The sequence below is a fragment of the Salmo salar genome, chromosome ssa23 (genome assembly GCF_905237065.1).
Source record: "Salmo salar chromosome ssa23, Ssal_v3.1, whole genome shotgun sequence".
Lineage (NCBI taxonomy): Eukaryota > Metazoa > Chordata > Actinopteri > Salmoniformes > Salmonidae > Salmo > Salmo salar.
Genome location: NC_059464.1, coordinates 46547711 through 46574196, shown reverse-complemented (window position 1 = coordinate 46574196; position 26486 = coordinate 46547711). Strand labels below are relative to the sequence as shown.

At 41.9% G+C, this 26486-nt stretch overlaps 1 protein-coding gene across 1 annotated transcript in view; it reads right to left on the bottom strand.

The window, feature by feature from the left end:
* Nucleotides 1–3760: 3760 nt before the first annotated feature.
* The window catches only part of LOC106584780 (mitochondrial glutamate carrier 1), a 35872-nt gene continuing 13146 nt past the window's right edge, over nt 3761–26486 (bottom strand). The window contains exons 5-11 of the mRNA XM_045706074.1: nt 26007–26097; nt 17837–17894; nt 13244–13304; nt 11170–11314; nt 10250–10404; nt 9909–9984; nt 3761–6235 (exon numbers count right to left, since the gene is read on the bottom strand). Coding sequence (XP_045562030.1) covers nt 6088–6235; nt 9909–9984; nt 10250–10404; nt 11170–11314; nt 13244–13304; nt 17837–17894; nt 26007–26097 — 734 coding nt within the window. The 3' untranslated portion in view covers nt 3761–6087. The remainder of the gene's footprint in view (nt 6236–9908; nt 9985–10249; nt 10405–11169; nt 11315–13243; nt 13305–17836; nt 17895–26006; nt 26098–26486) is intronic.

The following is a 26486-nucleotide window of genomic DNA, read 5'->3' as shown; positions in this document are numbered from 1 at the left end:
AGCTGTTACTACTGCCACCTTGGGGGAAAAAAACATATTCCAATAACAAAGATGAATTTCTAAAATCAAGTCGTTTTCCTGACTAGTACAGTAATGCATTTAAGAATTAGATTTACTAAATAGATTCAAGTATAATTTTGTTGGCTACATTTCTCCACTGCTGTAAGCAAAAAAAAAAAAAAATATATATATATATATATGCTTGATTTCACATTAATTTATAATGATAATCACATTAATTCATAATGATAATCACATTGTTTATTCTATTTACTTCAGAAGCTAATTCCTGGTGGCATAGTAGTAAACATGTATTTGGTCATAAATGATGAGATCACAGAGCGAAAACACTATCGTCCCCCTTGTATACAGTTAAGTGTATAAAACATTACCCTTTCTGCTTCCTGCATTCAAATTATATTATGTTTACATACAAATAAACATCAATTCCTTCACTGGAATGTTTCCACAACAATATAATAATAATAATAATAATAATAATAATAATAATAATAAACATAAAATCAACAACAATATTGATTGACAGAAGGAAGGGGGACTGGAGAGGTAGAACACCATCAATAAAGACACCGTTCAGATCATCTGTATATGTACAATATAGTACAGAAAAACAATACATACAGATATATAGATAGAGCTATATAACTATATAGAGAGACAGATATATATATATATATATATATAGGGTACAGAAAAACAATACATACAGATATATAGATAGAGCTATATAACTATATAGAGAGACAGATATATATATATATATATATATATAGGGTACAGAAAAACAATACATACAGATATATAGATAGAGCTATGTAACTATATAGAGAGACAGATATATATATATATATATATATATATAGTACAGAAAAACAATACATACAGATAGATAGATAGAGCTATATAACTATATAGAGAGACAGATATATATATATATATATAGGGTACAGAAAAACAATACATACAGATAGATAGATAGAGCTATAGATGTATAGAGAGACAGATATATATATATATATATATATATATATAGGGTACAGAAAAACAATACATACAGATAGATAGATAGAGCTATATAACTATATAGAGAGACAGATATATATATATATATATAGGGTACAGAAAAACAATACATACAGATAGATAGATAGAGCTATAGATGTATAGAGAGACAGATATATATATATATATATATATATATATATATATATAGGGTACAGAAAAACAATACATACAGATATATAGATAGAGCTATATAACTATATAGAGAGACAGATATATATATATATATATAGGGTACAGAAAAACAATACATACAGATAGATAGATAGAGCTATATAACTATATAGAGAGACATATATATATAGAGCTATAGATGTATAGAGGTATATATATATATATATATATATATATATATATATATAGAGCTATAGATGTATAGAGGTATATATATATATATAGAGAGAGAGAGAGCTATAGAGGTATATATATATATAGAGAGAGAGAGCTATAGATGTATAGAGGTATATATATATAGAGCTACATATATATATATATATATATATAGATATATATATATAGATATAGATATATAGAGCTATAGATGTATAGAGGTATATATATATAGAGCTATATCTATAGCTCTATATATATATATATATAGAGCTATAGATATATAGAGATATAGAGATAGATATATTTAGCTATAGATATATAGAGATATAGATATATTTAGCTATAGATATATAGAGCTATATATATACTGTAGATATATAGAGGTATATATATAGAGAGAGCTATAGATGTATATAGGTATATATATATATAGAGAGAGAGAGCTATAGATGTATAGAGACATAGATATATAGTGCTATAGATATAGAGCTATAGATATACTGTAGATATATAGAGCTATAGATATATAGAGCTATAAATATATAGCTCTATATATAGATATATAGAGATATATTTAGCTATAGATATATAGAGCTATATATATACTGTAGATATATAGAGCTATAGATATAGATAGAGCTATAGATCTAGATATATAGAACTATAGATATAGAGCTATAGATATAGATCTAAAGATATAGATATAGAGCTATAGATATATAGAACTATAAATATACAGAGCTATAGATATATAGAAAGGAATATTGATGATAATAATTATAATACATTGAGGAGTTGTTTTGCATATGAACGTTTCAAATGGCAAATGCCCTATTGGCCCTAAATAGTGGACAGCATTATGGACCCCAGGAAGAATAGCTGACGTCATGGGGATCCGAATAAACTTTTAAATATAGTGCACTAGTTTTGACCAGAGTACTATGGGTCCTGGTCCAAAGTAGTAAACTATATAGGGAATAGTGTATACTATTGGCCCGTGACCAGTACAACTGAAGAACTACTTTAGAGACGCTGGGAACAGAGCCTCAGAGGACAGAATCTTGATTGGATATGACACATCAAAGTCACCTTGATCTCCCCGGCGAGATCGGCCAATGGCGCGGCAGGCCTTCAATGATGTAACAAACGCATGCACAACGTAGATCCACCATGAAAAGTCTAGAGAAAAACCAAGAACACCTACTAACGCATAGATAGTCTGCATTTGACAACGATTGGAATACAAACAATTATAGGGTCCCGTTTATCTTTAGCATACTGTGGAAACCTCAATTATCATTGATTCTGTTCTCTAGTACAGTGGAAACTTAACAGACGTGTTTGTATAGGTATAGTATTAGTACTGTCACTGGCCCAAATTCTTTTTTGAGTTATTGAGGCATAATGCATTTTAGCTTTCCTTTTGCACACACTGTATATAGATGTTTTCTATTGTGTTATTGACTGTACGTTAGTTTATGTGTAACTCTGTGTTGTTGTTTTGTGTCGCACTGCTTTGCTTTATCTTGGCCAGGTCGCAGTTGTAAATGAGAACTTGTTCTCAACTAGCCTACCTGGTTAAATAAAGGTGAAATAAAAAATTAATGAATAAAAATAAATAAAAAACGATAGATAATCATGTAGGGTCTAAAGAGGTGTGAAGACTACTCTGGCTGTCTGCGTTCTATAATTCTGTGGGAAAGATGACCGTCTCTATTTACAGTTTGTTTCTAACACAAACACCAATATCGATGTACGTCAGGTATTACGATAGTTCTATTATCCATCTATGTCACGGGCTAGCAAGGTACCGCATTTACGCTGGTCCCTAGAGAGGAGAGACCACCAGGGACAAGGCCTATCACGGTCCACTCAGAGCTATAAGGTGATTGGCTGATTACAACCCATTAAAGGCAGGGATCATTGGGCTGTTCAGGTGAGATCCAAAACGAGTGTGTTGCTTTAACACATTATTTCCCGATTTGGGCCTGAAACACAGACATTTAAATATACATTTAATATCTCATTCATCATTCTAATTCATAATAGCAGGTCCGGAGCGTTTTGTTCCGTAGCCCTTTACACACGTACCCGTATACGGGTTGAAAAATGGCAGATTTGGGCACCGATAAATGCCTAAATTGGAACACAATGGCTGTACAGTAACATCCTATTCGTGACATCAGAGCTCTGGCTCTGTGCTTCAACGGTGCTGTATGGGGTTTTGACTGACAGCCGTTCTGAACTTGAGCACCTCGCAACAACAAGTTGTCCCCCATCCCTCCTGCTAATTGGGTAGATTTTGCACATTTGTTGTTGTCTGAGTGAGGGGAAATGCTGTAAATGAAGACGACTCTGTGTATTTTGAAAGATGAGACGTTGACGATTAATAATAAATATCGCTTTGATGTCATACAAGCAAGCCAAACACCTGAGTCCCAAATATGCACTTCACATTTCCAAATCAGAAAACTGATGTCATATACAGCGATCACTATGTTTAAATGTACAGCTCCAAGATGACATGGGGTCATACCCTGGGTTGTTCTGAACAGAATGAGCCTATGTTTGTCTATTGTGAAGACAATCTGCCGTGGAACACACACCTAAATGCTTTCATTACTTCTTTCTATGCAACTAAATAATGATGTGTTTCCCTGAACTGCCTTGTTGAAAGCCCAACACTGTAATATCATATTTTATAACTTAGCTAGTCACGTTGGCAATAGAACAAGCCTTCAAATCATGCCCTCCTGACCCAGATTGCGATTTATAAATGGACATTTTTGGGATTGCATAAACAACAACAGTAATTGTGTGATGACGGGATGCAGGGTTGTGTTCAACTACAAGTGTGTTTGCTCTAGTTTAACAACGGCACAGCGAGGAGAGCTCAAAGAAAAAAGGTACCTTATAGTTGAAGACTCTTCTTTGAGTCATAAAAGTGCATTGAAATTGCTGAGGAACTGTGCACACTTTGGAGAGGAGTGTGTGTCCACTTGGAGACACCAGTTAGTGCTCTCACTCAAACCCATGTCATTGTTCTGTCTTATGTTGTATCTACCCCACATTTTCCAGGAATAATCTGATCGTGTTACTGAATGTATCCAGAGTATTTTCAGATGTCCTTATCAACAAATGGGGTGAAAAGTACAGTAAATGTAAAATACACATCAAATCAAGTGTAGTGTTTGGATTCAGTCTTGTATAAGGTGAACTGTTGTGTCCCCACCTTCGGTCTAATCATTTTATTATCTCTAAACTGTTCCCTTTCAATTGCTACCATCGTTATGCTTTTCATATTTCTTCTGTAAAAAAAAAAAGAATCATTTTAATTTAGCCCTATCCACATAGGCCAATTGCCACAAGTGTACAGGGTTAAATAGAGCATGCTTGGTAATCTATCTAACTGATCCTGTGTCTTCTTGAGAACTCATTAAATCCTTCTTCATTAGGATCAACCATTTTTTTTACTACTTATATTATTACGAGATATGTTGTTAAATGTGATTAATAGGCAACAGATGTCATCATGTGACCATTCTGCTGCTATGGCTGTACTGACAGAAAGGACTAACTTGCGATATAGCTGCTTGTAAAACTGCAGCACCCTACGCACACAAAAGGGTTACCCTGTAACCACGGCCACATTTACAACCAAAATAAATCAAAAATGAAATCAAAAAACAACAACGTAATTTAAAAACTTGATATTTGTGGCTTCATTTCCACTGGAATCTTGTGTTGACAGTTTGGCAGTCAACATCCTAGTGTTCTTGTTAGTGTGCTCACAACCGTAATATTACATTCAACACAATAGGGACACTGAAAGAGGCTATACGCAACTTGTTCACCTCTAGAGGGTCAAATAAATAAATCCCAAATTGTTGGATGTGATCAAAACCTTATTTTTTTGTGATGACAGGTGATCTCCTGGATCCTATCGATGTAGTTGTGAGGGAAAGAGAGGCAGAGAGTTGGGTCACATCAATGTAGGCAAACGTTGTGGGGACTGGATCCTAGAGGTGACTGGATCCTAGCAGGGACTGGATTCTAGAGGGGACTGGATCCTAGCAGGGACTGGATCCTAGAGGTGACTGGATCCTAGCAGGGACTGGATCCTAGCAGGGACTGGATCCTAGACGGGACTAGATCCTAGCGGGGACTGGATCCTAGAGGGGACTGGATCCTAGCGGGGACTGGATCCTAGAGGGGACTGGATCCTAGAGGGGACTGGATCCTAGCGGGGACTGGATCCTAGAGGGGACTGGATCCTAGAGGGGACTGGATCCTAGAGGTGACTGGATCCTAGAGGGGACTGGATCCTAGAGGGGACTAGATCCTAGAGGGGACTGGATCCTAGCGGGGACTGGATCCTAGAGGTGACTGGATCCTAGAGGGGACTGGATCCTAGAGGGGACTGGATCCTAGAGGTGACTGGATCCTAGAGGGGACTGGATCCTAGAGGGGACTGGATCCTAGAGGGGACTAGATCCTAGAGGGGACTGGATCCTAGCAGGGACTGGATCCTAGCAGGGACTGGATCCTAGAGGTGACTGGATCCTAGAGGGGACTGGATCCTAGCGGTGTGTGGTCCGTGCATGATGTAGTTGTGATTTTGTAAGGGAGGAGGGAAAGGCAGAGATCTGAATGGTTGATGTTCTTTGTCACTTAGTTGCCAGGCAGGAAGCTGAGGATGTATTCTCCCGCGCCGAAGAAGTAGACCACCTGGGCGATACCAAATAAGGGTGCGATGACCAGGGCACGGCAGTACGCCCCCTTCAGGAACGCTGAGGGACCCTCGTTCTTCAGGATTTTACTGATGGAAGAGAAGAGAGGAGAGACACGGGCAACATAGATTAGCAACAAGACATCAGTGAATAGTTTTACCTCGTTACTAATGGTGTGTTTTAATTGAATATGGCAATGCACCACAGCTGCTAATGATCCCCTGCTGATTTTGTACGTTTCCCACTTACAAAGAAATTATCAGTCTATAATTTGAATGGTAGGTTTATTTGAACAGTGAGAGACAATAACAACAACAAAAAATCCAGAAAAACGCATGTCAAAGATGTTATAAATTGATTTGCATTTTAACGAGGGAAATAAGTATTTGACCCCCTCTCAATCAGAAAGATTTCTGGCTCCCAGGTGTCTTTTATACAGGTAACGAGCTGAGATTAGGAGCACACTCTTAATGGGAGTGCTCCTAACCGCAGCTTGTTACCTGTAAAAAAGACACCTGTCCACAGAAGCAATCAATCAATCAGATTCCAAACTCTCCACCATGGCCAAGACCAAAGAGCTCTCCAAGGATGTCAGGGACAAGGTTATAGACCTACACAGGGCTGGAATGGGCTACAAGACCATCGCTAAGCAGCTTGGTGAGAAGGTGACAACATTTGGTGCGATTATTCGCAAATGGAAGAAACACAAAAGAACTGTCAATATCCCTCGGCCTGGGGCTCCATGCAAGATCTCACCTCGTGGAGTTGCACTGATCATGACAACGTTGAGGAATCAGCCCAGAACTACACGAGAGGATCTTGTCAATGATCTCAAGGCAGCTGGGACCATAGTCACCAAGAAAACAATTGGTAACACACTACGCCGTGAAGGACTGAAATCCTGCAGCGCCCGCAAGGTCCCCCTGCTCAAGAATACATATACATGCTAGTCTAAAGTTTGCCAATGAACATCTGAATGACTCAGAGGACAACTGGGTGAAAGTGTTGTGGTCAGATGAGACCAAAATGGAGCTCTTTGACATCAACTCAACTCGCCGTGTTTGGAGGAGGAGGAATGCTGCCTATGAACCCAAGAATACCATCTCCACCGTCAAACATGGAGGTGGAAACATTATGCTTTGGGGGTGTTTTTCTGCTAAGGTGACAGGACAACTTCACCGCATCAAAGGGACGATGGACGGGGCCATGTACCGTCAAATCTTGGGTGAGAACCTCCTTCCCTCAGCCAGGGCATTGAAAATGGGTCGTGGATGGGTATTCCAGCATGACAATGACCTAAAACACACGGCCAAGGCAACAAAGGAGTGGCTCAAGAAGAAGCACATTAAGGTCCTGGAGTGGCCTAGCCAGTCTCCAGACCTTAATCTCATAGAAAATCTGTGGAGGGAGCTGAAGGTTCGAGTTGCCAAACATCAGCCTCGAAACCTTGATGACTTGGAGAAGATCTGCAAAGAGGAGTGGGACAAAATCCCTCCTGAGGTGTGTGCAAACCTGGTGACCAACTACAAGAAACGTCTGACCTCTGTGATTGCCAACAAGGGTTTTGCCACCAAGTACTAAGTCATGTTTTGCAGAGGGGTCAAATACTTACTTCCCTCATTAAAATGCAAATAATTTTATAACATTTTTGACATGCGTTTTTCTGGATTTTTTTGTTGTTATTCTGTCTCTCACTGTTCAAATAAACCTACTATTAAAATTATTGACTGATCATTTCTTTGTAAGTGGGCAAACGTACAAAATCAGCAGGGGATCAAATACTTTTCCCCCCCACTGTATATTTTCATAATGACTGACCTAAGGTAACCCAGTAACATTTAACATCCAGTTCTCATCTACATGTCCAGTAACTTTGTGATTATTACAGTAGCAACATTGTTACATAGGAGTTTGGAAATTGCTTTATAATTGTATCATAATGGAGTCATTAAATAAGTGGAATAAGGAGCAGTCGCTATTCCTCGTATACAGTAATTACAACAAAAAAACTCTCAGCTTATTGCTATGCAATTAAAATGCAATTACCCAAGTACTATGTAACAGCATGCTAATAACATTTTGCAAATACTGCCCCCTATCCCCAACAGGTTAAAACTATAGTTAAAACCATAGTTAAAACTATAGTTAGAATTAAAGTTAAAACTAAAACCATAGTTAAAACTAAAGTTAAAACCATAGTTAAAACTAAAGTTAAAAACATAGTTAAAACTATAGTTAAAACCATAGTTAAAACTATAGTTAGAATTAAAGTTAAAACTAAAGTTAAAACCATAGTTGAAACTAAAGTTCAAACTAAAGTTAAAACCATAGTTCAAACTAAAGTTAAAAACATAGTGAAAACTAAAGTTAAAACCATAGTTACAACTAAAGTTAAAACCATAGTGAAAACTAAAGTTAAAACCATAGTGAAAACTAATGTTAAAACTAAAGTTAAAACCATAGTTAAAACCATAGTTAAAACCATAGTTAAAACTAAAGTTAAAACCATAGTGAAAACTAATGTTAAAACTAAAGTTAAAACCATAGTTAAAACCATAGTTAAAACTAAAGTTAAAACCATAGTGAAAACCATAGTTAAAACCATAGTTAAAACTAAAGTTAAAACCATAGTGAAAACTAAAGTTAAAACCATAGTGAAAACTAAAGTTAAAACTAAATTTATCCCAGGTGATTCTGAGAGAGAAAACCTGAAGAGCCACCATGCACTTCTCATATGTAGGGGATGATGAGCATAAAAAAGTAAAACATTTAAATCCTTGAAAAAATCTTCATCTGACAAAGATCCTTTCAGGGATCAAGATCAACTAGCCTAGTTAAGATATGTTGTAAACTAGCCTAGTTAAGATATGTTGTAAAACTAGCCTAGTTAAGATATGTTGTAAAACTAGCCTAGTTAAGATATGTTGTAAACTAGCCTAGTTAAGATATGTTGTAAAACTAGCCTAGTTAAGATATGTTGTAAAACTAGCCTAGTTAAGATATGTTGTAAACTAGCCTAGTTAAGATATGTTGTAAAACTAGCCTAGTTAAGATATGTTGTAAACTAGCCTGGTTAAGATATGTTGTAAACTAGCCTGGTTAAGATATGTTGTAAACTAGCCTAGTTAAGATATGTTGTAAACTAGCCTAGTTAAGATATGTTGTAAACTAGCCTAGTTAAGATATGTTGTAAACTAGCCTAGTTAAGATATGTTGTAAAACTAGCCTAGTTAAGATATGTTGTAAAACTAGCCTAGTTAAGATATGTTGTAAACTAGCCTGGTTAAGATATGTTGTAAACTAGCCTGGTTAAGATATGTTGTAAACTAGCCTAGTTAAGATATGTTGTAAAACTAGCCTAGTTAAGATATGTTGTAAAACTAGCCTAGTTAAGATATGTTGTAAACTAGCCTGGTTAAGATATGTTGTAAACTAGCCTGGTTAAGATATGTTGTAAACTAGCCTAGTTAAGATATGTTGTAAACTAGCCTGGTTAAGATATGTTGTAAACTAGCCTAGTTAAGATATGTTGTAAAACTAGCCTAGTTAAGATATGTTGTAAACTAGCCTGGTTAAGATATGTTGTAAACTAGCCTGGTTAAGATATGTTGTAAACTAGCCTAGTTAAGATATGTTGTAAAACTAGCCTGGTTAAGATACGTTGTAAAACTAGCCTGGTTAAGATACGTTGTAAAACTAGCCTGGTTAAGATATGTTGTAAACTAGCCTGGTTAAGATATCTGTTGGTGCGATGGAGGTTACCTGATACAATCAGTCACCCCACTGTACGTTTCCTCTGTACTCCCCCTGTTCATAGACTGGATTCTGGTCTTAATCACTGTAAATACACAACAACACCATGTTAACACAACAAAACACACACTAACGCAACTAAGAACATATGATTGGTGTAAGATCCAGACTAAATACAGAACATAGTATAAGACTTATTGTACGACATTCTAGGGTCTCATAAGAAGTGATCTAAAGCAAGTCCCATGTCTCACCATCTACAGGGTTGACAGCCACAGCGGCCGTGCTGCCAGCCTATATTACTACAGTATTACTAATTATATACTGGATATTATAATATTATGTCTCACCATCTACAGGGTTGACAGCCACAGCGGCCGTGCTGCCAGCCAGACAGCCTGCCAGGAATGACACATAGAACGGGGCGGGGCCCTGCGCTCCTCTCTTCCCCAGGGTGTTCAGGTTGGCAAACAGAGGGAAGTAGATGATGGAGAATGGAACATCCCTGAGAAGAGAAGAGTGGAGGGGAGGTAGTGGAGGGGGATGGAGGTAGTGGAGGGGAGGTAGTGGAATGAGATAATTAGAAATCAGCAGAGTAGAATTGATAATTTTGTCAAATCTCAGAGGACAGAGCATTGTGTCTGTGTCTCTATAGATAGACTGTAGTTATATTTCCTTGATTCCTTGCGTCCTCTTTCCTCGACCCCTTCTCAAAACATCCTGGAGGAGAAGTTCCAAGGTCACTTCGCCTTGGACCTTCTCCTCCAAAGCATGTTGAGGAGGCAAGGAGAAAGGAGGCAAGGAGAGAGGAGGTAAAGAACCAAGTTAAGACAATGCTAGAGTCTAGAGTGGTGTAGTGCTTGGTGGTCAGAGCAGTGTATGTTTCTAAATGGTGTCATGCAGTGTATCAGAGCAGTGTGGCCCCCAGGTCCTTGTATAGAGCCCTACCTGAGCAGTGTCCCCCCCCAGGTCCTTGTATAGAGCCCTACCTGAGCAGTGTCCCCCCCCAGGTCCTTGTATAGAGCCCTACCTGAGCAGTGTGGCCCCCAGGTCATTGTATAGAGCCCTACCTGAGCAGTGTGGCCCCCAGGTCCTTGTATAGAGCCCTACCTGAGCAGTGTGGCCCCTAGGCCCTTGTATAGAGCCCTACCTGAGCAGTGTGGCCCCCAGGTCCTTGTATAGAGCCCTACCTGAGCAGTGTGGCCCCCAGGCCCTTGTATAGAGCCCTACCTGAGCAGTGTGGCCCCCAGGTCCTTGTATAGAGCCCTACCTGAGCAGTGTGGCCCCTAGGCCCTTGTACAGCCCAGCGATGCCCTTCTCTTTCAGTAGTTCCCTGGTCAGCTGCATGGCGGTGGGGGACTTTGTCGGCACGGTCCCTGGTACTACTGTCTCAGGCATCAGCTTCCTCTGGGCCTCTGCGGGTGGGGGGGGGGGGCAGCATGGTGTTAAATTGTTCTCGCTGTGGGAAATAGTATCTATCTCTATCTATCTATCTATCTATCTATATATCTATCTAACTAGTTTGCTGGTATTTATTTTGGCAAGATTATTATGAGATGATAAGTCTTTATAAGGGTTGTTACAAGAAGGGGAACAGCCTATGTGATTCCATTATTGACCACACGAGGGCAGCATTTATCCATATTTTTGAAATATTACAGAAAGTTGGAGAGAGGAATCCCCACAGGGGATTTTAGAAACACTTAATATGAGGGCTGTGTTTTTACCCTGGCGTGATGTTTTGATATCCGTGTAAATCTCTCTCTGACAAGGTGACTTTTATCAATATATTTGCCTGTATTCCCCCCCCCCCCAGAAAAAAAAATGAAACGCTAATTAGCTGCTAATGTGGCTATCATAAAGAACTACAAATGCCATGATGATCCGGATGAAAATGACAAATCGAGGCAAAGGTAAGAATTGCTGGATTAACTAATTATAGCTAAATGTTGTAATGAATAAATTGACAACATTTCTTTGAATGGACAATTCTGTGAACTGTCATATGCAAGTTTTAAATTGACACAATACCCGTTAGCAAAGATGTCAGCTAGAGATGACGTGCAGGAGCATGCTGGGATTTGTAGTATTGGATGAAGTCTACTGTACCTCGGTGCTAATTTGCATTTTCGAATCTGAGAGTAAATAGAGCCGAATATATTGATAAAAGTCACCTTGCCCGAGAGAGATTTACACGGTTATCAAAACATCACGAAACACAGCCCTTATTTTAAGTTTCTAAAATCCCTTAGGGATATTCGCCATAGCCGATTTGAGTAAGACCTTTAAACAGGTCAATATTCACAAGGCCGCAGGGCCAGACGGATTATCAGGACGTGTACTCCGACTCCCATTCACTCCTTGAAGGAGTGCTCTCCTTGTCCCAGAATCGCCCAGAATGCACTTCACGGCCCATTGACGATGCAAGGGCAACGTAATACGATTCCAATGGAGATTCCTCAAAACTATCTCTGCTCAGGATCTTCTTTGTTCCTCCCTCCATATCAGCCATCTCTCCATTTTACTGATCCATCTGTCTCATAATCTAAATCTTTTACAGATTCTCCTCATTCCATCTAAATATCTTACAGATTCTCCTCATTCCATCTAAATCTCCTACAGATTCTCCTCCATCTCTAAATCTCTTACAGATTCTCCTCCATCTCTAAATCTCTTACAGATTCTCCTCCATCTCTAAATCTCTTACAGATTCTCCTCCATCTCTAAATATCTTACAGATTCTCCTCATTCCATCTAAATATCTTTCAGATTCTCCTCATTCCATCTAAATATCTTACAGATTCTCCTCCATCTCTAAATCTCCTACAGATTCTCCTCCATCCCTCTAAATCTCTTACAGATTCTCCTCCATCTCTCTAAATCTCTTACAGATTCTCCTCCATCCCTCTAAATCTCTTACAGATTCTCCTCCATCTCTCTAAATCTCTTACAGATTCTCCTCCATCTCTCTCAATCTCTTACAGATTCTCCTCCATCTCTCCAAATCTCTTACAGATTCTCCTCCATCTCTCTAAATCTCTTACAGATTCTCCTCCATCTCTCCAAATCTCTTACAGATTCTCCTCCATCTCTTAATCTCTAACAGATTCTCCTCCATCTCTAAATCTCTTACAGATTCTCCTCCATCTCTTAATCTCGAACAGATTCTCCTCCATCTCTCTAAATCTCTTACAGATTCTCCTCCATCTCTTAATCTCTAACAGATTCTCCTCCATCTCTCTAAATCTCTTACAGATTCTCCTCCATCTCTCTAAATCTCATACAGATTCTCCTCCATCCCTTTAAATCTCCTACAGATTCTCCTCCATCTCTAAATCTCTTACCAATTCTCCCAGCATCTTGAAGCTGAATCTTCAACATCTCCATAGGAGTCGTGACGATAACCTGTGATAATAAACAAACAGAAAATGAAAATATCTGACAGCAACATTTGATAAGGTGTTATAACCATGGGTGGGATATTTTCTGGGAGATAGGTAAAGGTGTAGGAGCTTAATTGACCATCCGGTTGTAGCAGGAAATGTCCCTCACAGCAGGAAATGGCAACTTGTAGTGTCTGTATGTAGCCTCGCTACTTTTAACACTAGAGCACTGGTTAAAAGTCTAGCTACATTAGCACTAGAGCACTAGTTAAAAGTCTACATTAGCACTAGAGCACTGGTTAAAAGTCTAGCTACATTAGTTATCTTATAGTAAGGACATAAAACCTTTCTATAGCCGAATAGCTATCAACTCACTAGCTCCTACTTGATTTATAAATAGGATATTTTCTAAGGGCAGCGTTTCCTGGAACTCGAATTTGTTTGCCTTAGTACTACACAGCCGATTTATATAAATCAACCAATCATCAAGCTTTACTTATTTTAATCAGCTGTGTAGTACTAAGGGCAAAAACCCAAAACATGCACCGCTTGGGGTCCCGAGGACCGACTTTGTGAAATGCTGTTCTAGGGGATAGATAGGCCTTCATTACTCCAGACGCTGTGTAAGATAGAGCACCACTACACCATTGGTTACAGTTATCGTCTATTTTACAATGAGGCTATGAAATCATGCTAATAGCAAAGACATTCAACCTCCTTACAGCTAATAGCTAGTATTAGCAACTCCGCAGTGTAACCGATAGGTCCAGAAGCTAGCTAATAGCTAATAGCTAGCAACTGACTAACTCCTATTTGTGTTACCAATAAGTGCAGGAGCTAGACCACACTACGGATAGCATTAACTAATATCCACTCTTGTTTTCCCTGTGTAATCCAGGCTGTAGTAACTGGATAATGGGATTTAAAGGTGAGATGGCCAGTTGGTACTGCTCCTAATTGAAATCAACCGTTCCCTGGGCTGTACTGAGCTACCTGCCTATGTCCTTATGGACTACAGGTTGACTACTACACTAACACAGAGAGACACACACACTCACGCTTTCCCTTTCTCACACATACTACGCACCCACGCACACACACACACACACACGTACAAACGCACACACATACACACTGTGCTCATGGTCCAATGACCTGAAATGGCTTATCTGGTTGATAACTCTAGTACAGCTGAACTACGTTAATCTCTTCCCACAGTCTCTGTCCGGCCAGGAAGACTAGTGAATTCTTTAATCTCTTCCCACAGTCTCTGTCTGGCCAGGAAGACTAGTGAATTCTTTAATCTCTTCCCACAGTCTCTGTCCGGCCAGGAAGACTAGTGAATTCTTTAATCTCTTCCCACAGTCTCTGTCCGGCCAGGAAGACTAGTGAATTCTTTAATCTCTTCCCACAGTCTCTGTCCGGCCAGGAAGACTAGTGAATTCTTTAATCTCTTCCCACAGTCTCTGTCCGGCCAGGAAGACTAGTGAATTCTTTAATCTCTTCCCACAGTCTCTGTCCAGCCAGGAAGACTAGTGAATAGTTGGTCACCTGCTGTGTTGCTAACTTCCTTATATCCTTAATGATGACATGCCAGAGATCTCTGACCTTCATAGAAGCTGCAGACAACATAATGTATAGACCTAGACTAGACATAGTGGTTATGTTGTATAGACCTAGACTCTACATAGTGGTTATGTTGTAGAGACCTTGACTAGACATAGTGGTTATGTTGTAGAGACCTAGACTAGACATAGTGGTTATGTTGTGGAGACCTAGACTAGACAAAGTGGTTATGTTGTAGAGACCTAGACTAGACATAGTGGTTATGTTGTGGAGACCTAGACTAGACTAGACATAGTGGTTATGTTGTAGAGACCTAGACTAGACTAGACATAGTGGTTATGTTGTGGAGACCTAGACTAGACTAGACATAGTGGTTATGTTGTAGAGACCTAGACTAGACTAGACATAGTGGTTATGTTGTGGAGACCTAGACTAGACTAGACTAGACATAGTGGTTATGTTGTGGAGACCTAGACTAGACTAGACATAGTGGTTATGTTGTATAGACCTAGACTAGACATAGTGGTTATGTTGTGGAGACCTAGACTAGACTAGACATAGTGGTTATGTTGTATAGACCTAGACTAGACATAGTGGTTATGTTGTGGAGACCTAGACTAGACTAGACATAGTGGTTATGTTGTGGAGACCTAGACTAGACTAGACATAGTGGTTATGTTGTATAGACCTAGACTAGACATAGTGGTTATGTTGTGGAGACCTAGACTAGACTAGACATAGTGGTTATGTTGTATAGACCTAGACTAGACATAGTGGTTATGTTGTGGAGACCTAGACTAGACTAGACATAGTGGTTATGTTGTGGAGACCTAGACTAGACTAGACATAGTGGTTATGTTGTGGAGACCTAGACTAGACTAGACATAGTGGTTATGTTGTGGAGACCTAGACTAGACTAGACATAGTGGTTATGTTGTGGAGACCTAGACTAGACTAGACATAGTGGTTATGTTGTGGAGACCTAGACTAGACTAGACATAGTGGTTATGTTGTGGAGACCTAGACTAGACATAGGGGTTATGTTGTGGAGACCTAGACTAGACTAGACATAGTGGTTATGTTGTGGAGACCTAGACTAGACATAGGGGTTATGTTGTGGAGACCTAGACTAGACTAGACATAGTGGTTATGTTGTGGAGACCTAGACTAGACATAGGGGTTATGTTGTGGAGACCTAGACTAGACTAGACATAGTGGTTATGTTGTGGAGACCTAGACTAGACATAGGGGTTATGTTGTGGAGACCTAGACTAGACTAGACATAGTGGTTATGTTGTGGAGACCTAGACTAGACTAGACATAGTGGTTATGTTGTGGAGACCTAGACTAGACTAGACATAGTGGTTATGTTGTGGAGACCTAGACTAGACTAGACATAGTGGTTATGTTGTGGAGACCTGTTACTGTACATTATCATGAATCAAAACCTTTTACAGTTGAATGAACAATCTGTACCAACACCTGAGAAACAACATGGCGACCATTAGACAACGTCTAAGAAGGCTGTATTATTTTCATATCAGTCCATTAGAGAGACCAGTTTAGTGAGAGCTAGAGAAGACAACAGCTGATAGCCAATGGGGCTGTGTGTGTGGCTGGGTACAGAGTGACTGAGACTGAGGAGTGTGTGGGTGGCTGGGTACAGAGTGACTGAGAATGAGACAGAGGTGTGTGTGTGTGTGTGTGTGTGTGTGTGTGTGTGTGTGTGTGTGTGTGTGTGTGTGTGTGTGTGTGTGTGTGTACCTGCCCTGCACCCACCACCCACTCACCTGACATGTACCTGTCCACCACCCACTCTACCTGCGCACCACCCACTCACCTGACATGCACCTGCCCACCACCCACTCTACCTGCCCACCACCCACTCACCTGACATGTACCTGTCCACCACCCACTCTACCTGACATGTACCTGTCCACCACCCACTCACCTGACTTGTACCTGCCCACCACCCACTCTACCTGACATGTACCTGTCCACCACCCACTCTACCTGCGCACCACCCACTCACCTGACATGCACCTGCTCACCACCCACTCACCTGACATGTACCTGTCCACCACCCACTCTACCTGACATGTACCTGTCCACCACCCACTCACCTGACATGTACCTGCCCACCACCCACTCACCTGACATGTACCTGCCCACCACCCACTCTACCTGCCCACCACCCACTCTACCTGACATGTACCTGTCCACCACCCACTCACCTGACATGTACCTGCCCACCACCCACTCTACCTGCCCACCACCCACTCACCTGACATGTACCTGTCCACCACCCACTCTACCTGCGCACCACCCACTCACCTGACATGCACCTGCCCACCACCCACTCTACCTGCCCACCACCCACTCACCTGAAATGTACCTGCCCACCACCCACTCTACCTGACATGTACCTGTCCACCACCCACTCACCTGACATGTACCTGCCCACCACCCACTCTACCTGACATGTACCTGTCCACCACCCACTCACCTGACATGTACCTGCCCACCACCCACTCTACCTGCCCACCACCCACTCACCTGACATGTACCTGTCCACCACCCACTCTACCTGCGCACCACCCACTCACCTGACATGCACCTGCCCACCACCCACTCTACCTGCCCACCACCCACTCACCTGAAATGTACCTGCCCACCACCCACTCTACCTGACATGTACCTGTCCACCACCCACTCACCTGACATGTACCTGCCCACCACCCACTCTACCTGACATGTACCTGTCCACCACCCACTCACCTGACATGTACCTGCCCACCACCCACTCTACCTGCCCACCACCCACTCACCTGACATATACCTGCCCACCACCCACTCTACTTGCCTACCACCCACTCTACTTGCCTACCACCCACTCTACCTGCCCACCACCCACTCTACCTGCCCACCACCCACTCTACCTGCCCACCACCCACTCACCTGACATGTACCTGCCCACCACCCACTCACCTGACATGTACCTGCCCCACACCCCGCCAGCATCTCTTTGACCAGGGTGAGCTTCTGACTGGAGAGAGACAGAGAGAGAGAGAGAGAGAGAGGAGAGAGAGAAAAAGAGAGAGAAAGACAGAGAGAGAGGGGGGGGGGGACAGACAGACAGACAGACAGTAAGACAGACAGACAGACAGACAGACAGACAGACAGACAGACAGACAGACAGACAGACAGACAGACAGACAGACAGACAGACAGACAGACAGACAGACAGACAGACAGACAGACAGACAGACAGACAGACAGACAGACAGAAGGGGAGAGAAATAAACAAAAGAAAAGGGCATTAATATATATATGCTTGACATTAATATATATATGCTTGACATTAATATATATATGCTTGACATTAATATATATATGCTTGACATTAATATATATATGCTTGAGAATCATACAGCAACTGTGATGACTGACTGACTCTCTCTCTCGAGCCAACTGACATTTAGAGGGTGCTTATACAGATAGCTTGATATCTTTTTTTGTAAGGGAATAGCATAGAAAACATAGAAACATAGCATAGAAATCAAATGTGTTTATAAAGCCCTTTTTACATCAGCAGATATCAAAGTGCTGTACAGAAACCCAACCTAAAACCCCAAACAGCAAGCAATGCAGATGTAGAAGGACGGTGGCTTGGAAAAACTCCCTAGAAAGGCAAGAACCTAGGAAGAAACCTAGAGAGGAACCAGGCTATGAGGGGTGGCCAGTCCTCTTCTGTCTGTGCCGGGTGGAGATTATAAGACCACATGGCCATTAAGGCCAGATCATTCTTCAAGATGTTCAAACCTTCATAAATGACCAGTAGGGTCAAATAATTATCACAGTGGTTATAGAGGGTGCAAAAGATAAGCACTTTGTGACATTGGCTGATGTAAAAAGGGCTTTATAACTAAATGTGATTGATTGAGAGAGAGAAATCAGCCTCCTGTCATAACAAAAGGAAGACATCACATGTCACTGTGTCTAAGTTTTGTAGCTGATCTGTGACCAATGAAACAAACGTTTGGAAAACTGAACAGAGAGATACCATGAATCATTTACAAGATGGCCTAACAGTCAGCAGACTGGGTAATAATTCACAGTCAATCGTTTGCCTGCTCAGCCGTGGTCCAGTGTCTGTGCGGTGTGTGTGTGTGTGTGCGGTGTGTGTCATCATAGAGACAGAGATAGATAGATAGATGCACTAGAAACATATTCAATTTCACCCACGCACGCACGCACACACACTCACACACACACACACACACACACACACACACACACACACACACACACACACACACACACACACACACACACACACACACACACACACACACACACACACACATACCATCGGACACACCATTGGACAGAGCAGCGGGGGATAGTGGCCTCAGTAACAACAGATGTGCAGTATTGATATTTGTCATGTGATAGTGGTCTGCTCTCACATGCTCTACTTTTCCTTATTTTGACAAATTATTGATTTTCCAGAGATAAAATGGGATAGTTTTCCAGTAGTTTTCCAAAGAAAGGATAGAAACCCCTAGCCCAGAGATAGTTTTAAAGTAGTTTGACAGAGATACAGTGGGATAAAAAGAAAAGTAGTTCGTTTTATAGTTTTATATATATATATATATATATATATATATATATATATATATATATATATATATATATATATATTATAGTTTTCCAGAGATATTTTTACAGTATTTTTCCAAATATGTTTTTTCAGTTTTTTTTCCAGAGATGGTTTTCCAGCAGTTTGACAGAGATGGTTTTCCAGTAGTTTGACAGAGATGGTTTTCAGAGTAGTTTGACAGAGATGGTTTTCAAGTAGTTTTCCAGTAGTTTGACAGTGATAGTTTTCCAGTAGTTTGACAGTGATAGTTTTCCAGTAGTTTGACAGAGATGGTTTTCCAGGAGTTTGACAGAGATGGTTTTCCAGCAGTTTGACAGATGGTTTTCCAGTAGTTTGACAGAGATGGTTTTCCAGTAGTTTGACAGAGATGGTTTTCAAGTAGTTTTCCAGTAGTTTGACAGTGATAGTTTTCCAGTAGTTTGACAGTGATAGTTTTCCAGTAGTTTGACAGAGATGGTTTTCCAGGAGTTTGACAGAGATGGTTTTCCAGTAGTTTGACAGAGATGGTTTTCAAGTAGTTTTCCAGTAGTTTGACAGTGATAGTTTTCCAGTAGTTTGACAGAGATGGTTTTCCAGTAGTTTGACAGAGATGGTTTTCAAGTAGTTTTCCAGTAGTTTGACTTTCTTTCTAAAACTATCCGCCGCCATTGTTGCAACCCCTATTACCAGTCTGCACAACCTCTCTTTCGTGCCGTCCGAGATCCCTAAAGATTGGAAAGCTGCCGTGGTCATCCCCCTCTTCAAAGGGGGTGACACTCTAGACCCAAATTGCTATAGACCTATATCCATCCTGCCCTGCCTTTCAAAAGTCTTCGAAAGCCAAGTTAATAAACAGATCAGTGACCATTTCGAATCCCACCGTACCTTCTCTGCTGTGCAATCCAGTTTCCGAGCTGGTCATGGGTGCACCTCTGCCATGCTTAAGGTACTTGTCACGACACCTACGGAAGGTGTCCTCGCCCGGGCGGCGCTCGACGGTCGTCGTCGCCGGCCTACTAGCTGCCATCGATTTATGTTTCACGTTCTGTTAGTTAGGCCTAGGTTAGTTGCGCACCTGTTTTGTGTTAGTTGTTAGTGGGGAGGGGTATTTAGGCTAGTTAGTTAGGTTTGTTGTTTGTGCAGGATTGTTCGTTTGTCAGGGTGTGTTTTTCATGTGGTTCTGTATATTTTGGAGTTACTCTATTCCTTTTGGGCTGCGTCCCTGGTTACGTTCTTTTAAGGGTGGTGCGTTACTTTTGCACACCTTGCACTCCATACCTTGCATATTTTCCGTGTGGATATTTTTATTAAATTCATTAACGGAATCTTTCTGTCTCCTGCGCCTGACTCTTCGGAATCCACAAGCCACCCATTGTGACAGTACTAAACGATATCATAACCGCTATCGATAAAAGACATTACTGTGCAGCCATATTCATCGACCTGGCCAAGGCTTTCGACTCTGTCAATCACCGTATTCTTATCAGCAGACTCAATAGCCTTGGTTTCTCAAATGACTGCCTCGCCTGGTTCACCAACTACTTTGCAGATAGAGTTCGGTGTGTTAAATCGGAGGGCCTGTTGTCCGGACCTCTGGCAGTCTCTATGGGGGTACCACAGGGTTCAATTCTCGGGCCAACTCTTTTCTCTGTATATATCAATGATGTCGCTCTTGCTGCGGGTGATTCCCTGTTCCACCTCTATGCAGACGACACCATTCTGTATACATCTGGCCCTGCTTTGGACACTGTGTTAACCTCTTGACGGTCGCCTAGGATAGGGGGCGCTACAGCGATTTTTGAAAAAAATTTGTGCCCATTTTAAACGGCCTCCTACTCAAACTCAGAAGCTAGGATATGCATATAATTAATACTTGTGGATAGAAAATACCCTAAAGTTTCTAAAACTGTTTGAATGGTGTCTGTGAGTATAACAGAACTCATATGGCAGTCAAAACCCCGAGACCGATCGTAACAGGATGTGGAATTCTGAATTGCGGACTCAACTTCAGCACCCTGCCTATAAATCACACCATGAGCAATGGTTCATTGAGCACTTCCTATTGCTTCCACTAGATGTCCCCCGTCTTTACAAAGTGATTTGAGCCTTCTACTGTGAAAACTGAATGAATGAGACGCAGTGGAACGTGGTCACACGGAGAGGGCCGGCGCCCCTGGCTACCCTCCCCTTTCGAAACGTTTTGAAACACAATGCAATCGTCCCCCTTGAATCTTATTGGAGCTCTGGTTGAAAAAGGCCCTAAAGATGTATGTTATACAACGTTTGACATGTTTGAACGAACCTAAATTTTAAAAAAATGCATTTTGTTGAGAGAGAAGTCCCGCAGCCGACGGAAGTTTTGGAGCAGCCTTCAGAACGCGCTAACAAGAACAAGCTATTGGGATGTAAAGGATTAACTTTTTCGAACGAAAATACATTTGTTGTGGACCTGGGATTCCTGGAAGTGCTTTCTGATAAAGATAATCAAAGGTAAGGGATTATTGACAATAGTATACAAGAGTAGATTTGATATGCGATTGTTCCAAGATGGCGCTGACCTGTAACGGTAGCCTATTTTTCTGAGTATCGCATCCCCTTTTATCGCAAAGTGTGATTACCCAGTAAAGTTATTTTTAAATCTGGCATTACAGGTGCTTTCAAGAGATATTCATCTATAAATCTTAGAATGACAATATTACATTTTAAAAATGTTTTCGAATAGTAATTTAGTAAATTGTAGCGCTGTTTCACCGGATGCATTTGAGGGAAAATAGTTAGTCAACGTCACACGCCGATGTAAAATGCTGTTTTTATATATAAATATGAACTTTATCGTCCAAAAGAATGCATGTATTGTGTAACATGATGTCCTAGGTGTGTCATCTGATGAAGATTGTCAAAGGTTAGTGCTGCATTTAGCTGTTTTTTGGTTATTTGTGATGCATGTGGTTGGTCGGAAAATGGCTATGTGGCTACTTTTACGATATACTCCTCTAACATAATCTAATGTTTTGCTTTTGCTGTAAAGCCTTTTTGAAATCGGACAACGTGGTTCGATTCAGGAGAGTTGTATCTATAAAACGATATAACATAGTCCTATATTTGAAAAAATATATATATTAAATTTTGTTACGCTAATGGCGATAGGATTTTTCGCTAGATGTCCGTCCCGACCAGGGGTTAACTAACCTCCAAATGAGCTTCGATGCCATACAACACTCCTTCCGTGGCCTCCAACTGCTCTTAAACGCTAGTAAAACCAAATGCATGCTTTTCAACCGTTCGCTGCCTGCCTGGCCCTCGCTACATATTCGTCGCCAGACCCACTGGCTCCAGGTCATCTATAAGTCTATGATAGGTAAAGCTCCGCCTTATCACAGCTCACTGGTCACGATAACAACACCCACCCGTAGCACGCGTCCAGCAGGTATATCTCACTGGTCATCCCCAAAGCCAACATCTGCTTTGGCCTCCTTTCCTTCCAGTTCTCTGCTGCCAATGACTGGAACGAATTGCAAAAATCGCAGTTGTAAATGAGAACTTGTTCTCAACTGGCCTACCTGGTTAAATAAAGGTGAAATATATATTTTTTAAGAAAATGGTTTTCCAGTCGTTTTCCAGTATTTAGACAGAGATGGTTTTTCAGTAGTTTTCCAGTCATTTTCCAGTAGTTTGACAGAGATGGTTTTCCAGTAGTTTGACAGATGGTTTTCCGGTAGTTTGACAGAGATGTTTTTTTCAGTACTTTTCCAGTAGTTTGACAGAGATGGTTTTTCAGTAGTTTTCCAGATGGTTTTTCAGTAGTTTTCCAGTAGTTTTCCAGATGGTTTTTCAGTAGTTTTCCAGTAGTTTTCCAGATGGTTTTCCAATAGTTTTCCAGTAGTTTGACAGAGATGGTTTTTCAGATGGTTTTTCAGTAGTTTGACAGAGATGGTTTTTCAGTAGTTTTCCAGTCGTTTTCCAGTAGTTTTCCAGATGGATTTCCAGTCGTTTTTCAGTAGTTTTCCAGTCGTTTTCCAGTCGTTTTCCAGATGGATTTCCAGTCGTTTTCCAGATGGTTTTCCAGTCATTTTCCAGATGGTTTTCCAGTAGTTGGACAGAGATAGGATAGTAAGCAACAATGTATATGTCTAATCCTTGCTGTCAGTATATTGAAGGATTAACTAAATGTCACGACTGTCTGTAGAACGGGACCAAAGTGCAGCGTGTGTTTTGTTCCACATCTTATTTTCTCTGTGAAACTATGCAAGATATACAAATAAACTAATGAACAAAAACAACAAACCGTGACGAAGAGGTGCATCATACACTAACTCAAAAACAATCTCCCACACCCCAAGTGGGAAAAACAACAAAAGTATGATCTCCAATTAGAGACAACGATGACCAGCTGCCTCTAATTGGAGATCACCCCCCCCCAAAAAAACATAGAAATACAGAAACAAGAACATGACAACATAGAAAATCTAAACTAGACACAACCCCGTCACGCCCTGACCTGCTCTACCATAGAAAATAAAAGCTTCTATGGCCAGGACGTGACAGTACCCCCCCCCAAAGGTGCGGACTCCGAAAGCAAAAACATCTAACAAAAAATGTAACAAAAAAGGGAGGGTTAGGGTGGGTGTCTAATGTCGGTGGCAGCTCTGGTGCAGGATGAAGAACCCTCTCATCCTGCTTATCCGCCAGCATAGGAGGCGGCTCGGGTGCAAGACAACGAACCGACTCCTCCTGCAAATCCAGCATCATAGGAGGCGGCTCCGGTTCGGGGCGTAGCCCCCGCTTCTCCCGCCGATCCCTCCGCTTTTGTGTCACCGGACTGTGGATCGTCGTGGGAGGAACCAGACCGTGGACAGCGGACCGCTGTAGGCTCCAGACTGCGGGCCGCCGCTGGACGCTCCGGACTGCGGGCCGCCGCTGGAGGCTCCGGACTGCGGGCCGTCTCAGGAGGCTCCGGACTGCGGGCCGTCTCAGGAGGCTCCGGACTGCGGGCCGTCTCAGGAGGCTCCGGACTGCGGGCCGTCTCAGGAGGCTCCGGACTGCGGGCCGTCTCAGGAGGTTTGATGCGTGGCACAGGTGGCGCCAGACTGGTAACACGCACCTCAGGGCGAATGCGGGGAGCAGGAACAGGACACCTCGGACTGGGCAGGCGCACTGGAGCCTGATGCGTGAAACTGGTGCATATGACACCGAACTGGTGTCACGCTCCTCAGCACGCCCGCTCTGCAGCGCTCTCAATGCTAACACCTCTCTCCGGAATCTTGCGTCGAGTTCCTCACTCGTCTCCCTGACTGGCTCTGGTTCACCCCTCAGCTCTCCACGGTAAGCACGAGGAGTTGGCTCAGGTCCCAAACCTGAATCCACCAAACTCCCCGTGTGCCCCCCCCCCCAGCAATTTATTTTGGAGCTGCCTCTCGGGCTTCCGTCGTTGCCGTGCTAGTTCCTCGTATTGTCGCCATTCCTCTCTCGCTGTCTCCGCCTGCTTGCCTTGATGGTATAACGCCTCGTAATATCGCCGTTCTGCTCTCGCTGCTTCAATCTCCTCCTTTGGACGGCGATACTCCCCGGGCCTTGTCCAGGGTCCTGCCCCATCCAGGATTTCCTCCCAGGTCCAGTCCTCCTGACCACGCTGCTTGGTCTGTTGGTGGTGGGAGATTCTGTCACGGCTGTCTGAAGAATGGGACCAAAGTGCAGCGTGTGTTTTGTTCCACATCTTATTTTCACTGTGAAACTATGCAAGATATACAAATAAACTAATGAACAAAAACAACAAACCGAGACGAAGAGGTGCAACATACACTAACTCAAAAACAATCTCCCACACCCCAAGTGGGAAAAACAACTACTTAAGTATCCCTGTGGCTCAGTTGGTAGAGCATGGTGTTTGCAATGCCAGCATGGTGTGTGCAACGCCAGGGTTGTGGGTTCGATTCCCACGGGGGGCCAGTACAAAAAAATATATAAAAAAAATGCATGAAATGAAATGTATGTATTCACTACTGTAAGTCACTCTGGATAAGAGTGTCTGCTATATGACTAAAATGTAAAATGTAAATGTAAGTATGATCTCCAATTAGAGACAACGATGATCAGCTGCCTCTAATTGGAGATCATCTCCCCCCCAAAAAACATAGAAATACAGAAACAAGAACATGACAACATAGAAAATCGAAACTAGACTCAACCCCGTCACGCCCTGACCTACTCTACCATAGAAAATAAAAGCTTCTATTGTCAGGACGTGACACTAAAGCAGAAAGTTAAAGTAGAAAACCAATCAAAGAAACAGAATGTGTTCCAAATTGTACACTATTCCTTATTTAGTGCACTACTTTGTACCAGGGCCTATAGGGATCAGGTCAAAAGAAGTGCACTATAAAGGGAATAGGGTACCATTTGGAACGAAGACACAGTGAAACAGACAGCCCAACGTGTCAGGGATTGTATTGGCTCCGAGACCTCTCTTTCTCTCTGTTCGTGTGTGTGTGTTCGTGTGTCTTAGTCATCACATCTTACCCATCCTTGGAGAGGTATTGTCTGAAGAAGTCATTTGCTGCTAGTTTGATGGCTTTCTCTGGCGTGACAAGGGTTAGGTTCACCGCAGACCCTGTAACAATGAGAGAAAGTGAGAGATAGAGAGAGATGGAAGGAGAGGGAGCGAGAAAGAGATGGAAAGAGAGGGAGCGAGAGAGAGATAGAGGGAGAGTGAGAGAGAGGGGAGGGAGAGAGAGAGAGCGAGAGAGATGGAGGGAGGGAGAGAGAGCAAGAGAGATGGAGGGAGGAAGAGAAAGAAGAAAGAGGTAGAGAGAGGGGAGGTAGAGAAAGAAGAGAGAGGTAGAGAGAGGGGAGGGAGAGCGAGAGAGAGGCAGAGAGGGGAGGGAGAGCGAGAGAAAGAGGCAGAGAGAGGGGAGAGAGAGCGAGAGAGAGAGGCAGAGAGAGGGGAGAGAGAGCGAGAGAGAGAGGCAGAGAGAGGGGAGAGAGAGAAAGAAGAGAGAC